The sequence below is a fragment of the Erithacus rubecula genome, assembly GCF_903797595.1.
Source record: "Erithacus rubecula genome assembly, chromosome: 5".
In the NCBI taxonomy this organism is placed as follows: domain Eukaryota; kingdom Metazoa; phylum Chordata; class Aves; order Passeriformes; family Muscicapidae; genus Erithacus; species Erithacus rubecula.
The window spans coordinates 40,944,330-40,960,887 of NC_136687.1; the positions used below are offsets into that span (position 1 = coordinate 40,944,330).

General features: G+C 38.6%; 1 protein-coding gene across 7 annotated transcripts in view; it reads right to left on the bottom strand.

Moving 5' to 3' along the window:
* Positions 1-1,183: 1,183 nt before the first annotated feature.
* The window catches only part of TMEM131L (transmembrane 131 like), a 79,609-nt gene continuing 64,234 nt past the window's right edge, over positions 1,184-16,558 (bottom strand). For 4 of the 7 annotated variants that reach the window (XM_079305357.1, XM_079305360.1, XM_079305356.1 and 1 more), the window contains 11 exons: positions 15,427-16,043; positions 14,275-14,429; positions 12,910-13,034; positions 11,231-11,388; positions 10,184-10,369; positions 9,069-9,147; positions 7,948-8,033; positions 6,028-6,148; positions 4,044-4,132; positions 3,069-3,211; positions 1,184-1,598 (listed from right to left, as the gene is read on the bottom strand). In XM_079305357.1, coding sequence (XP_079161483.1) covers positions 1,320-1,598; positions 3,069-3,211; positions 4,044-4,132; positions 6,028-6,148; positions 7,948-8,033; positions 9,069-9,147; positions 10,184-10,369; positions 11,231-11,388; positions 12,910-13,034; positions 14,275-14,429; positions 15,427-16,043 — 2,038 coding nt within the window. In that variant the 3' untranslated portion in view covers positions 1,184-1,319. Of the gene's footprint in view, positions 1,599-3,068; positions 3,212-4,043; positions 4,133-6,027; positions 6,149-7,947; positions 8,034-8,448; positions 8,538-9,068; positions 9,148-10,183; positions 10,370-11,230; positions 11,389-12,909; positions 13,035-14,274; positions 14,430-15,426; positions 16,044-16,558 lie in introns of those variants that run through there. The other 3 variants (XM_079305359.1, XM_079305358.1, XM_079305362.1) reach the window with 2 other exon arrangements.

The following is a 16,558-nucleotide window of genomic DNA, read 5'->3' on the forward strand; positions in this document are numbered from 1 at the left end:
TTCACAGAATCCTCAAAATAGTGTCTGGTCCCTGGTGATCTCCAGTCTGACCTCTCATGAGGAGAAGGACTGCTACCTCCACTACAGCAGGTCACGTGTGACTTCATTCAGCCATGCCGTCAACATGAAGTAGAGATCTGTTCACTGTTGAGGTACCTGTTCTCCTGCAGCATCACCCTCCAAGGGATTCATTCTTCCTCATGTTCAACCTCCCATGTGGCAATCCATGACCACTGCCACTTTTGCCATAATATCTGTGGCCACCACCACACAGAATTTGGTTCTGCCATCTCTATGGCTTTTCTTGAAGCACAAATATTGTACAAGACTGCTACAAGATCTGCCTTCACTCTCTTCAGGCCTGACAAGTGCTCTTGCGCCAGAGACATCTCCGAACATAAGGGATGCCTCCCCCTTCTTTTGATGTCCAGACATACTGCCATGAAGAAGAAAAGGCTCTACCAGGAAGGGTAAGCAGAGACACCTTGCATGATGGACTGAGTCCTGGCATGGGTGGCAGCATTTCCTCAGCTACCTTTCCCACTACAGAGTTTTAGACTCCTAACAGGAGCCAGCACAATATCATTCTGTTTTGGAGAGTGGTGTGAACTCTGCTCTTAACATTTCTTTCAGTTCAAGCTTTGGCATTTTAAACAAGTGTAATTAAATGCACTAAAAATGCTACTGCAACATAAAGGCTAAAAATAAAAACACAGAATTCCAGGAGTCACTCAGGAAGAAAAGTTACTGGAAGAACTGCCCAATCACCCACACTGCACAAGCATAAGATTGTCCTAGTGACAACTTGCATTTTGAAGCCAGATAAGCAAGTGTCAATTCCGCTTTTTTCCTACTGCCAGAAGTCTGCACTCATGAACAACTATACTAGAAGTAGCACCATTTGGAAACTCCTATCTGCATCCACAAGCAGGTGTCCAGTGACCATTTGGTACAGATGCAATTACTTATGGGTGCAAGTTTGTACCTACAACTTCTAAACCAGTCCTAGTTTATACCACAGAATGTAAACTTCAGAAGAAACATGTAGTACAAGTTCATGGATGCTCCTAAGAACTGTCTTTACTCATGATAAAAAATTTGAATTTTAAATGTATAGCCTTCACCTGACAATACCAGCATCCTGAATATGCTGTGCTTTTTAAAACGCACCGAATGCTCAGACTTCAGTAGGAAAAAAATTTATTTTCAATATAAAAGTGCCAAAATATTCACCAACGTTGCAATCTATTCAGCAACCAGCTTACTCTAGTAATCAAAATTGCAAGCATCTTTATTCACATTTTTAAAACAAATTCCTTTCACACATTTCCACAATAACCCGAGTCCCTCGAAAGTGGGAAATTTGCATTTCGATTGGCTGCTGTAGTCCATATGTCCAAGTTCATGTAGGCACGGAAAGGGTTAAACCTCGGATAGTATTCCTGCTTACACATAACTGCCTGGCTCTCCACATGGGTTGAATGTTGAGTTGCAGCACTGACGGGGCAGCAGCTTTCATAAACATCACTCTGAGGTGCCCAGATGGAACCAAAAAGTCCAGACATTGGAGACAAGCTTCGGGTGCTTGAGAGGTAGGGCTGCAGAGCAAGATAAACCCAGCATGGGAAACTGCAACATGGACCATTTGCCAAAGAAAATCTGGAAATGCTAAGTACTAAATGGGAAGGAGGAAGCAGCATTTATGAAGAAATCCACAAGTAGAAAATTACACAGTTTACAAAGAAATATGTCTGCCAAAAATATTACAGGAGCATTAATTCATGTGTGTGTGTGTGTGTGTGTGTGTTTAAAGGCCTTTCACTGAATGAAGCCACATAAACTCCTCCCTGCACAGCACAGATAATATTCTAACAACAGTACACTACTCAGTTCTGGTTGGACTGTTGAGGAAAATAGAGGATAAACAGAAGACACACAAAGATCACCATGCATACTTTGAGAGTTAAAATTACAAGAGAAGGACACCTAGAAATGACAAGAAAAGGGCTGAAGTATGTGTCAGTCCAGAAAGACTGTGCATGCTGGAATCAGAAAGGGATATTCAGTGTGAAATATAAGACTATAAATGGGAACTAGGGAATTTAGTTAGAAAATTTTGAAAGCTTATAAAGAACCTCCTGGAGGGCAAGATGTGTTAGTCTACAAGGAATTCTCTCAGCAAAGGTCATGGAAGTCTTGGGACTTATAAAACTGAATGAAACATTGAAATCTATTGTGGAGAAAAGCTCGCCAGGGAAATGAACTGAATTATCTAATGCATTTTCCAATCTCTACCTTCTGTGTTTCCTGGCATTCCTGAATAAAATATAAAATAAAGCCATGTTTATTTTAGGAAAAAGTCTACCAGTTTTGCCACTTTTTAACACAGAAGAATTTTCATTTTTACAGATGAAAATATTTCTTGCTTTATTTGTTTAGTTTTATTCAAAATATACCTACAGTAAATGGAAAAAAATCAAAATTCTAAAGTAGAGGATTTTGAAATATGAGCATAAGAGAAGATGGTTACAATCAAAGACCACCTTGAACTGAAGTTACTACACTGCACTATGGGATGACATAAACACGGCTAGTCTGAAGTATAACAGGTAAAAGTCAGGATTCTGAAATCTGCATAAATCCAGCTTAAATCATTTGGATTTCCTACCCAAAAAAACCTCTGTCAAAGTCACTGACAGCAGCTGACCATTCAGCTCTTCAATTTTCAAATCTCTCTGGGTTTTGCTGTTAGCACTTTTTGGGGTTTATCCTCAACTGGACACATTGATTTTGATAGAAATAAGCCCAAAATGTTTTCCCATATATAAGATGATTTAAGTCAATTTTCAGTCAAAAGGATCATCTTAAAACTTTGCAGACAAAGTCAGTAACATTCTTGACAAACAGCTGGGAAAAACCTGGGCTACTAATGCCAGCATTAAACACATACATCAGGCTACTTAGATTCATGAAGAACATGCAAGCAGCAGGTAGGGAAAAGACAGGAAAACACTAGGAAGGCTTTCAAGGAGCACGCAAAGGCAGTGCCTCACAATGACAATACTCACTGTGGAGCTGACATAACTGGCAGGTTCCCAGGCAGGTGGCATGTTGGGAGGAGCATTCCAGGTGGAGGGACAGTTCTGGTCAATGAAGGCTGTATTTTGCACTGCTGCAGTACCTGGGAAGCCACTGGGGTAGTTCATGTTTTCTGCAATTTATAAAATCAGGAAGACAAACTAAGCCTTTTGCAACATAAAACACTACAATAACATTTCAGTGGAGGCATGCTGAATCTTCTTGAGAGTGAGCCAGGCTGAGATTGACCTAATCCTTCAGTGACTTCATGCAGTGTCAGGATAGCACAGCAGCGAAGTGTATCCGTTTCTGTCAGCAGGACTACCACTCTGTATTAGAGACCCTCCAACAAACTGTTATCAGGACAGAATAAAAACTTGGCAATATTCCTCTACTGGAGAGCAGAGTCTTTATTAGACAGAATGTGCATGGTAGAACCTCCCCAGGCCTCACCGCCAACATGTCTCAGCTCTAAGCACCCAAGGGATCAGCCTGGGATCTGCAGTCTGACCTTCCATTATTACTTAGGTAGGTAACGCTAAAGAATTCTAGAATGCTGCCAGTGTGCTTCCTAAGCAAAGAAACTCCAGCCCGGAAAGATTGGTCACAAGAGGCCTTGTATTTCACACACTGGAAGGCAGAAGCCTGCCAGAGGGGAAACAAAGAAGATTGTGCAAAAAAGATATGTGTAATACTGTAGGAACAAGCATTTCTCTCTATTCCCTCTGAAAGTCCTGCATACTGCATACTACTTTTTCAGGCTTAATAGCTCTTTACAAAGGCCAATCTTCTCATCCACCACATGCAGTCATTGTTTATTACTACAGAGCACTCAGCTGGAAAACATAAAGTCCACTTAAGCAATGAACACCCATGTGTGCATAGACCAGTGCAGCCTTTTGTTCCATAAAAGGTGAGAAGAAAATAACCATACTCTGTGATAATTAAGCTTTATTTCATCTTACCTTCTGGGAAAGCACCATATTCATTCATCTCTAGAGGACAATACATGTTGGAAAACTGGCTGTCACAAGCTGTGTTCCAGTCAATGAAGCTGTCTCAAGAAAAAGAAAAATATGCAGTCAAGAACCATTTGCAGAACTTCTGAAATTATCTAGAAATACTTACTTGATGTAAAGCTGTTAGATGCAAAATGCCTGTAACTGATCATGAGGCTTTTCACATTTCACTTGTCAATTTTACCAGTATCTACTCTGTGCCACTATATAATCACAGCAATTTCTCTCACAGAGCTCTTTTTCCTCTGAGAAAATTAATTTGTAATGACACTACCAGAGTCCTGCAATGCCTAACACCGTTCAACTTTCCTCCCCATAACAAGAAAATAACTGCATTTCTTCCCCACAATCATGGATAATGTGCTTTGAGGTGGCAAAAGACATAATACATTTGAATGCTTGAGAATAGCAATTAAAATGGAGATTTCTATTTTCCCAACCAAATGTGCTAAAGTCCTGTGAAACAGTGCATTTTCTAAGCTACATGTAGATTTCTAGGGGTTACACTTCCTTAATTGAAATAACTTCAGAATTTCAAGATGATTTTTTCAAAATTAATTCCTGAAGACATGTCAGTAGTAAAACAGGCCCTGCTATGCAGCAAGTTACAAGCAGTCCAACTCAGGATCCAGTCTGCACAACGTAGGCACATAAAAGGATTTTATATGAAGCTACCCTACTTCAATTTTACTATTCAGACAGGCAGCTATCTTAGCTTATCAGTACTAAATATCAATAAATAATTGTATGGATGTGCATGCATTTTTGCATGTGAAGTCCAAATCAAGATAGGTGTATCAAAGCAGCCACAGAACGGGTAAGGCTGGAAGGGACCACAGTGGGTCATCTGGTCCAATCTCCCTGCTCAAGCAGGACCACCCCAGAGCACATGGCACAAGACTGAGTCCAGACAGTTCTTGAATATCTTCAGTGAGGGAGACTCCACAACCTCTCTGGACCATCTGTTCTGGTGTTCAGTCACCTGCACAGTAAAGAAGTTCTTCTTCATATTCAGAACTTCCTGTGCATCAGTTTCTGCCCACTGCCTCTAGGCACCACTGAGCAGAGCCTGGCTCCATCCCCTTGACAACCTCCCTGCAGATACTGACAGACATTGATGAGTCTTCTCAAGGCTGAACAGGCCCAGTTCCCTCAGCCTTTCCTTGTAAGAGATGCTCCAGACTGTTAAACAACTTTGTAGTTCTGCTGGACATGCTCCAGGAGCTTCCTATCTCTGCTGCAGTGACTGAACTGGACCCCCAGGTCCTTCTCCTGTTATTTTGGATGACAGGATATAACTTCAAGAACTGGCCATATTTCACTGCTATGTGCTGGCAGAGTATTTCTGCTCAGTACTTTGTGCACATCTTTCATTACTAAAATTTGCTGCGTGAGCAGTGTAAAATACAAGAATTAATAAAGTTCATTACTACAGGAACATAAACCCAAATATACACAGAACTTGAAACATACCAACTTGTATCCCTAAACCACCTTCATACTGGAATATATGTCTTTGTAACAATGTCTGTTCTTGTTATTTAACACAAGTACAGACTGCATAACACACCCTGTGGCATACACAAGCTATGCATTTAGCAAGAGGGCAACAGATTTCAAAGCCAGGCCCTCTGCCTGCAAAAGAAGTGAAAGGAATGAATAGCTTTCCAAGAAGTATTTAATTAAACTTGAAAAAAGTTCTAGAATATCAATACATGAACAGGGACAGCAGTGAATTTGTCTTAGCAAAATAAATCATGATGTACTCATGGAAGAGCAGTAACAGCGAGAACTAAGACTAAAATGGCAGAAAGAGTTTTATTTTAACTATCATCTGCCTTTACAAATATTCTGAGTAAAGTACAGTCCTCTGCATTATAGAAGCCCAAACAAAGCATTGTCTGTGCTTTTTACACAAAGCATAACTTGCCTGTTGTGGACAGAGGGGGTTTCTTGGATCATGCATGCTATATTATTCTCAAGGTTGTAGTTCAAACTGTTTGTCATGCAAACTGGCTGGGCAGGCCACAAGTCTCCAGTTGGGTAAAGAGCTAAAAAAAAGAAAGAGGAATGAAATGCAGAATAACAGGAAGGAGACTTTGCAGATTCTGTCATATTAAGATTTTATTCTCAGATCCCAAATAAGGAGTATCTGATAGAGGAAAAAATCCAAAGTTACTCAGCAATTTTTTTTTGTGATGAAGGCCTGTCTTTAAATGTATCTCAAAATTTCTATTTATATAAGACTTGAACTGAGAAACTGGAATTCAACGAAAAAAAAGGCAAGAAATTCCTGCTGAGGGTCCTTAAGTGTTCAGCTGCCAATGCCAAGGTGGCACACTTCCACACGGCAGGACAGACAGCATGGATGCAATCACCACTGGCCTCCTTGTTCCCACACCTCAGTCAGTAATCATCTCTGAAGTCCAACTATACAAATACAGCAGGAACAGGGTCAGGTTTCTAACAGACTGGAGCCATTCCCAACCAGACAATTTGAGAACTCATTAAATGCTGGATTTAGTCCCTAGGGCAGATATTCATTGTTCTGCTCTTCATGGATTGTGTCCTGACATTCCACAGATACTTGGTTCCTATCAACTATATGAGAAATGGCAGCTGGAGAAAAGAAAAAGTCCAAATTATCAATGTCCAAGAGACAATGGTTGCAAAGTTGGCTCTATTTCATTATTTCACATGATACATATTAATACCATGGAAGAAGGTTAATCAGCATTTGTATCCTACCAGCAGAAGGGCAGGGGATGTGTTCTGACCAGCTTTCAAACTCCACCTCACCATGCAGCATGATGGCTTTTGTGAATCCCACTCAAAAACCTAATATTACTTCCCTCTGAGATACAAACAACGAAAACTCAAGAATTTTAACAGCACTACTTGTTGGGTTCCTGGAGTATTTTTTTCTCTTATGTTATATTTACATATATATCAATAGGACAGGACTGCTGGAGCAGCTGTCTCGAAGTTTTATACCGTCACAATCATCAGCCTCATTTTACAGAACCAAGCAAGGGAGATGAAAACAGCTTCAGCTGCTTACAATAGCAGAGGAAGTTCTCTTTGTTACAAAGTCTTTTAACAACTTTCTAGTCAAGAGCATAATATTAAAAGCTGACAAGCATTTTCTTAGGCCAATTAATAAAGCTGCAAGTACATCTTGCTTTGGACAAAGCTTGCTTGTAATAGCTTAAAACAATGGATAAAGCTTCATTATTAAGCTTACATATTTGTACTATCTTACTTAATATATTTTCCCAAGGTCTATTTCTACACAGCTGATGGCCCTATTATTTCTTGTCCTTGCATCTTCAGCATTCTTGCCTTTCTCCATCCTGAGATTGCTTTCACACAGCTTTCTGAGAGTCTAGTACCTCTTCTATTTCCCACAGCTACACAACCTCACTTATTATTGCTTTCAAAGAGAGCAAGTTCCAACCGCAGAAATTTAGAGAGAAAAACAGTCATGTTTGATTTGATGTCAAGCTTCACTTGAAAACAGCAAGCAGTGCTCTTGATGTCCAGCTGCATTGCTTCTGGACATTAATTTGTGCAAAGCAAGAAGAAGAAAACAAGAAAGTATACCTAGAACATGAGTTTAAAGCTAAATGTTACTTTCACACAGAGAAGATGCAGCAAAAGTCATCAAGGTTGCAAGCAAAAACTGTCAAGGTTTTAAGCCTTCATTTGCTATCTTTGCACCTAACTTGCTTAGAAGCACGTCAAGTTCTAGTAAAGATGTGTCTATCAAGTTGGTGCATGCGTTATTAGCAACATCACTAAAACTGCTTGACAAAGTGTGAAAAAATCAGTTTCAGTTATTAATACTGACCTTTATTTTTATCAGGATCTGCAGCTATGTCAGTGTAATTGGGACATAAGGTTTCAGGATATTGGGGGATGCTGTTCACGTCTCTGCTGAATGAAAAGAAAATTTAATTTCTTAAGTCTCATAATTCAAACTACTTCAAAGGAAATATATAGAGATGTAAAAAATATTCTAATGATTGCTATTGCTTTCCCATTGTCTTGACTTTTCCTATTTCTGAATTCCCACTGTGCAATTTTTAAAGTTTTTTAACCAATTAAAAGCCATCTACTTATCACACATGCAAAATGAATAAAATTAATACCCCTTAATTACCCCATTTTTATTATCCAAGTATCAACCTACTGCTAATTAATTCAACGGCTCATCTCTAAAACTGGAAAACAAGCTATAGTTCATGAATATCAGTAGGACCTCTTACAATGTTTAAACAACTTTCAGGTGAGTTTACTTTTATGTCCATGAAGACACATAGACACACAAGAATATGAATCTGATACTCATCAAAACCCATTAAAGAAACTAGTCAAAATTTATAAAAGGAAACATTTTCAAGCACCAGAATCCCAAAGGAAAGGATTGGATTATTTCTCCTAGTGAAACAGAGAGTGGTGAATGAGAAGTGAAATGAGGATTCACAGTAATCAAAATTGATGCTATAGATGCTATCTCTACTATAGTGAAGAGGGAGAAAAGAATGTGGGGGAGGGAGGAATTAATTTTCATGCTCCATATGCTAGGAGAACATTATTCCTATTAAAAGAATAACATCAACCTGAAGGTCTTATTCCCACCTTTAAAAAAAGAAAAAACACAGTACAACTCTAATACAACTAAGCAGTAACGGAAATGTAGTAAGTTGCTAGGATGTGGAAGAAGTGAAAAGTGGAAAACCAATCTCCCTTTCTTTTTTCCATTTGGAAGCTTTTGTTGTACTTCTGCAGCACAATCAATTTTGCTTATATCATTTTATGTACTGAAGAAGATTCTTCTTCCAACTAGTAAGTACAATCAGATGATCATAAAAAATGCAAGATAACAGGTAGGTATTATTTATCAAACTCAGACAAGACTTCAAGTTGGTGTTTTTTGTAATGACTTACAGCTGTAGATTCAAATTTTACCTGGTATTGCAGATGTTATGAGACAGATTTAGAGTGATAGGAGTTTCAGATGGAAAATCATTTTGTGAAATATTCTCTCCTAAAGGAAAGAATGACTGTGAAAATCAAAGATCCTTAAAAAAAAGAAGTATGCACAGAATATACATACAAACAAATAGAATCATCAATGGTGTTAAGTTTCCTCTCCCACTGGATTATCACTAACTGCAATTTCAAGGCATGCTACCTAGGCCCATAGACATAATATGTATTTTATGATTTAGAAGTGATTACCACAGTCTTAATGGAGAGGTTCCCTGTTACTATCAAATTAAGTCTGAATTTAGAATTACTTATTTTGTGTTTTTTAAGAGGCATTATAATTTGAACAAACAGGAAAGCCATATACACGATTTGTTATCTATTAGATCACAGGTTCAGACAGATCACACACTATCATTTAGCAATGTAAAGTTTTATACATGCAAAATACACATGAAAGTTTCTGCATATTTTTAAATAATTCAAGTAATCTTTTTGCAGATACCCGAAGTTGGATTTGCTGGTGTCACTTCAGCACTTTCAAATTTACTTCTCGTGCCACATCACTCTAGATAATTACAGAAGTGACTTTCAACTACTTTAGTGATATTCAGGTATTCAAGAACTGCAGTAATGATCCACAGCTCCCTTTTCTCATACTAGTCAAGTGGCTCAGGTGTTCTGGCTACTTATGCCTCATATACACCTATCCAAACCCAGAATCCCAAGATCTGAACTGCTTTTACACATTCCTTATTTGTGCCTTACTTAAATAGTTTTAGTGTTTAAGAACAAATAACGTGATGAAACAAATTCAAAGGCAGAAATTGCTTTGGCTAGTGACTCCAATTTTCCCATGCTTCCATGGCAACTAACTGTGCATATTGCACATTGAGAAGCCTGACAGTCATCTTCATTTCCATGAAACAAGCGATACTTCATGTCAAATACAAAGTTCTTTACATGTCTCCTTGTGTGTCTAAGAGGTGCTCTACAAAACACAAGTTATGTGCCCCATACCTTGGTAGGCCTTTCCATTCAACAGGAAGGCTAAAACTCTGCCCTAGTGAAGAGGTGCTGTTTGCAAAACTTACTGGATGGAAGAAAATGCCTGGTAGTTATCATTGGCTTTTTATCTCCATCCGAACTGCTGGTACTGCTCCAGCTACCCCAGCTCCCGCGACTTGCACGAACACTTCCAGACGAACTTCCACAATCTGAGCTTGAATCAGAACAAAACTTCTCCAAACACTTCTTTCTGGACCGCTGATAAAAGTTTTCTAAAGATGTTGGGAAAAACAAAAAATCAACACAACATTTAAGAAAGTTTTGTCAGGGAAAAGTAATCTGAATCACGAATTTACATGGATTCTCTGAATTTACTGATGAGAGAGAGAACAATATTTACTGATAGCTACAGTAACTAAAACAGCCCCTAACACAAGGACCTTCCAACCCACATGATATCCCAGTAAAATGAATGCAAGTGAAGATACAGTGTTGCTATAGGTAATAGGTTTAAAGAGGAAATGCACACTGTTGCTTGAAATACACACTTAATACTCCAAACTCCTGGCTGCAGGCCAAGATGGAACATGCATACCAAGAGCAAGGAGAAAATGTTGCAAGTAATTAATTAATAAGTAATAGATTCTCTTTTCTTATTATCTCATCAGAGATGCAAAGGACAATTCTATAGAAATTGATATCCTTCTTCAGATCTCCTCTTCCCTGAAGTCAGGGAGAAGAAATAATTAAAATCCTGATGGAAAGGCAGGAAGCAGGTACCCAAGCTGGTGGTGTTTTTTAAAAGTGATACTGCTGCTTAAGTTAATTCTGGCTTTCTTCTGAACACAAAAGCAGACTATGTCTGTCTTTCCTTCACCAAGAACTGATGGATCATTGCTTCAGACTGATTTATTTTCTGGTTTGTACCACCAACCAACCCCATGGAGAAGCATGCAGAGCCCTTCAGAAGTGAGCAGCTATTCTTTCAGGTACTACATCATATCAGTCCTGTCATCTTTGCGTCAGGGTTCAAAAGCAAGAAAAGTACAGGTCTCTCAAGTAAGGAATGCTCTACTGCCACAAAATCCAAATTGTGTTTCTTTCCCCATTTTAAGACAATCAAGACTGCATACCTGTTTCACCCTGCATGGACAAGCTCCCAGCTTTTTGGTCTGCTTTACAATTTTCCCCGTTACTCTGAGGACACCAGGCTCTCATTCCAATATTTGCTCTTAGATCCGGCCTTTCAAATTCACTGCACACGTGCTTCAACTCACTCTGCTCAGGGACCCTAATAAAACCACACCCCCAAAAACATGTTTACATTTTACATTTCATCTGCATTTTTCCTTTTCAGGCATTAAACACTTCAACTCATACAGCTGTCAAAGCAAATTGCAGGGGAAGCAAAAGGTTTGAGAACTTTATTCCTCAACTTTGCAGAAACCTAAAAAACCTTCCCCAAAATGCAATATCCTACCACACAGACTATTACTTCTTAGGGGAAGAAGCAAAATGACGTGCATATTTAACTCCATTCTCATTGCACTTGGCAGAAGGCAATCAGACCTGACAGTGATAAGCACAGTCTAGCAGTGTACAAAGATCTAAATACAAAGAAAAATGAGTCCTGTGTTCATTTCACTGGCATAACTATAACTAGGGCAAAATCACATCCAAAGCAATCTCAAATTTTTCTAGTAAAAGTGAAATGCACCGTCTGCATCCAATATCATAACCAGAGAGTATTAAGAAAAAATTATTAGAAGTCAGCTGTCAAATTTCTGTAGAAATGGAATGGTTCCATCTTAACTCAGAAACTAGCAACTGCTGAATTGGTTCAAGGAACAGACACTGAACTTAAGTTCTTCACTGCTTGTTTTTTATCCTTTCTATCTACAAAGGTGTGCATCCAGCAAAGATTTACAAGTGTACTGACTTCCCACAAAATGAATAGAAATTTGTGTACAATGAGTTATAACAACCCTTTCAGATTTACAATCTCCTTTTAAAATCCACTGACCTCAACAGAAGCACTCGCAATAAAAATTAAGTCTGTGAAGTCTTTGTAGGATTGTGACCTTAATTCAAAGGGCTGGGGGAGGGGAAAGAGTAGGATTTTCTCCTCAGAAGTGTTTCTATTCTAGTAGCAGTTTGTAACTAGTATTTTTTAATAATCCAAACAATTAAATTTAAAACATATCAAAAATATTTTAAAGTAATTTACAAGTGACTTTAAAATGCATTAAAATAATTCTCAGGGAGGGGAAGAAGTAACTTTCCACAGCGCTCTAGTGCTGCTCTAGTTTTTTAAATCATTACAGCAAAAATGCAAGCCGCTGTCTCATTTCTCCACATTTCTCTTCCAAAATTAGTAGAGCACAACATTCCCCCAGTTACTCAATATAGCAGATGACTCTCCTGAAGATGGAATAATTTCAGCAATTTTATTTTTCTTTTTTCATTGAAGAGAATACACCACTGGAACTTATCCACACAACACACAAGGGGACAGAAGCCAACCATCTGAACTTCAGAGACAGCACATTCCAGACTCTAACAGAGAGTTACCACTGCTATGCATAATGGGCTTCATCTATATACATGAAGATTTACAAATTGAATATTTTTAAATTTTTTGTTTTGTTGGTGATACTTAGTACTGCACATTCCTAAAAATAAATGCTTGGGCCAGAATTAAAGTGTGTTGATTTAAATAGATAGAGCAATCCTGCCTTATGCACTACGAAAAACCTGCAGAAATATTACACATACTCTGGGTTTCTTCATTATTTGGTGAGGTAATACATACCTTGTAGATATATTTACATTCTTCTTCTTATTTTTCCTAGATGTTCTATTTCTATTCCAATTCATATTTGGTACATTTCCTTCCTTTTTCTCCTGAGGTTTCTTCTTCCTATATGCATCTTCTTGCTAAAGGCAAAAATACAAGCTGAGACATACATTATAAAATGAACTTAACTTAGTCAATGAACTCCATTGGATTTTTCTAATTAAATTTCTCAGGACAAAATGACCCAACTCAAATGCATAGTTACTTCACGATTTAGTGGCTTTCCACAGCACATTCTCTTTCCAGCACCATCAATTAAACCAGCCTTTCCAAGACTGTCCACAATGACAGCAGGAGATGATGAGAGAGAAATTTTTGAATTCCCAAACTTAGCATTTTCCCTGTCACAGCATCTAGCTCTTGACTTCCAGGGAAATTAAAAAATGGAAGGAGAAAAAGTAAAGCAGTCAATTAAATTCCCAATGTGCTAAAAACAAAAAACATCTGCCAGATTTATGATCAGCTGGTGTGCAAGTTCAGCAGCAATAAATCCTCCCTGTCCTCAGCAGCTGGGAGGGGTAGGAGAAGGCATTCATTTGAATTACAGCTGAGGAAATCATGAAATAAGTAACGAACAAATACTAGTCATTTCAAAAAATGCAAGAAAAAAGCTCAGCACCATCAGCCACATATGGAAAGAAGTTTGTAACAGTTCCCAAAGCACAGACCATGTCTTTTTTGACATATTCCGCAAGCAATGTCAGCAATTCTTCTTTACACCGTTTTGTCATGGGATTTCCATCCAGTAGACAGAATACAAACATAATCCTGATTCTCAAGTTTACTAATTGCCTGATTACGTTCTTTTAGTGTTTTATGCTGCCTGCAACAAAGGTACAGTCTGATGTTTTTATCATACTCAGAAACCAGGGGTGAAGAATGATCGTTCTCAGCAACTTCACATTCTGCTAAAGGGTTTCTGCCTGCTATACTCTCAAATGCAAGTTTCGGATGCAAACGCCTGGGTTTGGAGATGAAGGCCATATGCCCACCACCCCTCCAGAGAATGTCCCCACATCATTAGTGTGGCTGATAGCTGGCATTAGATTACAGTATACTTGTGTCTGCTCTGACAGTAGCAATCTCAGGCTGTTTTGATTTTTACCCACACTGTCCACCATTCCAAAAAGTAGCATTAATACACAACAGATGTGGGACAGCACATCTGCATACCTCCTCATTCACTCATACTGTACAGATCTGTGACTCTACATAGTAGTCCCTACATATACATACATACCTACATGTGCATATATATATATACATAAACTATAAAAAGATAATTTTAAAATTGAAAAGCACAAAGATCACAATACAAACCTCAGAAGAAGTAATCTCCTCTTTTGCACAGCATGGAGTCTCTTCCTTAGGTCTCATATTAATCTTTTTCTCTGTTGAAGGCTTTAGGTTTATCTGCTTTTTTAAAGTCTCACAGTTTTCCGTTTCATTCCTGAGAGGCACTTGCTGGCTATTCCCTACAATTAAACAATAACAGCAGTTCATATAGGAAGAGGCTCCCAGTCTTAATCACATACTTTTCTTTCAAAACAGCCTTGTGTTGCTTTCCAAAACACTAGGAGACTTACATCTAGGCTCATGATACTGAAAATTTAAAAATCAAAAACTAACGCTGTGTAAAAATTCTCACGGAAGTTGCAAAAAGTAGCTTTGTGTTGGTTCATGGTCATGAACACACCATTCCCAGTGCATGCATAGATTACCCAAGTCCTGTTCATCTCATCTGAATTTGAGCTATTTGGGACTCAGCCATGGGTCTGTAAGGTAGAGTCTGAAGCTAGAGAACTCAGGTCTGAAAAACAGAGAAAAAACCCTGCAAGCTGACTGGGGAGAAAAAACAGCCTCTACTTGGTGCTTGACACCTCTGAACTGTTCTCTCCATTCATTGTGAAGACAAAGTGAAGTCATCCATTTTTAAGCATGGGTTCCACATTAAAAATTCTTTTACTTGAGAGGCTTTGAGGAAGAATAATTTTGATCTAAGAGTCCAAAAGATGAAAGCTTCAAGAGGAAGCCTACTTCAACAACTAGCTGAGTTGCTCAGCTGAGTCACATTCCTCTGCCTGGGCCAGGACAAGACATGACAGAATTAATCTTGCCCCTCATTAGTGATTCAAGCAAGTGATTCACCATATTGTCAGTGGACATGAAAATAGCAAACTGGGATCCTTCTGAATATCTGACAAGGGCAATTTGTGTCCTATAAGCAGATCTATGACATCAATTATTTTAACAGTTAGAATGCTACAGCAACAAGCTTGAAATCTGTAAACCAAGCAAATTTGCTTCAAATGTAAGCTGCTTCCTCAGGAAAGTAAACAGACAAATCACAGTGAATACATAAGAAATACCACAATCCTTTGTCCCACACAAAAAACAAAATCCCGATCACAGTGAACTCATCAGAACGTTTCACTTAGTAATTTAGACTGATAGAATTTGAGAAAAAATTACCGCTAATTTTCCTAGAAATTTCTTGCAGTTCTGGCTGTTGTTGGAGTGAATTTCTGGACAAGTGATTTTCAGGTAGCTTCTTGGACATCTTCACAGAACAGAACTCCTGTTCTTTGAGCTCAGCTAGGTTTTCTGAAGCTTTAAAGTTAGTTTCCTTAGGAAACATACATGTTTGAAGATCTTCCTTCAGATCACATTCTGAAGAAGTATTTTTAATGAGAACTTTATTTTTCAGTGTACTTTCTTCTTTACCCAGAAAGTCTTCTGGAAGAGTTAAATTATTGTTAACATTTATGCCATTTGCATATTTCAGAGTTACCCAGTTCTCACTGACATCATCAGTGCAAATGTCCTCTTTTGATGCAGAGATCTGGTTCTCTGCAATCTGATTCTGCTTCTCATCAGCAGCTGCAGTGGCATTGCCCGCTGCTGTGTTTGGCTTCTGCTTACTGTAGTAAACCAAACATTTGTGTTTCTTCTGAGAGTGGCTGTAGGTCGCAGGACTTCTCTTTGCCGCACTCTGACTTCGGCTGGAAGAAGTGCCTACAGACAGGAAGCCCTTCCCTTTACCTTTATCTGAGGAACTACAGGAATCTGTAAATGTCTTGCAGCTTCCCCTGGAGAAAAAAAAAAAAAAAAAGGGATTTTTTTCTTTACAAAGCCATCGTGAATTGTTTTATTAGATATTGTTGTAAGAAAAGAAAGAGGGGCATATTGACAAGCCACGAAATAGCTTTAAGTCTTCAATTTACCATACCAGCTTAAGCACATTCTGATTTCAGTGAGAACTGAGCAAGACTCAAAGTATTTGCTCAGCCTACTAACACACTTACATGCTTCAGTGAGTAAGTGCCTAACTGACCACTCAAGAAGGTCAGATTGAGAACCATCAGCGTATTTTCCATTCTTTCCATGGCTGCCATACATCGTGCATCCTTTATTTTCATCAAACAATTTTTATCTTATGTATTACTGGCAATATTTAAGATTAATAAACCCCTGAGTTCCTCCATTCCTCCTGGACTGAGATGGAAGTTTTCTAAAAGAGCCTGCTTGGAACAGTCTCCTTTAAACCAGCCCACAGCAATATCAGAATACAGACAGAAAGCATAATTCCACAACAAACAGGGTA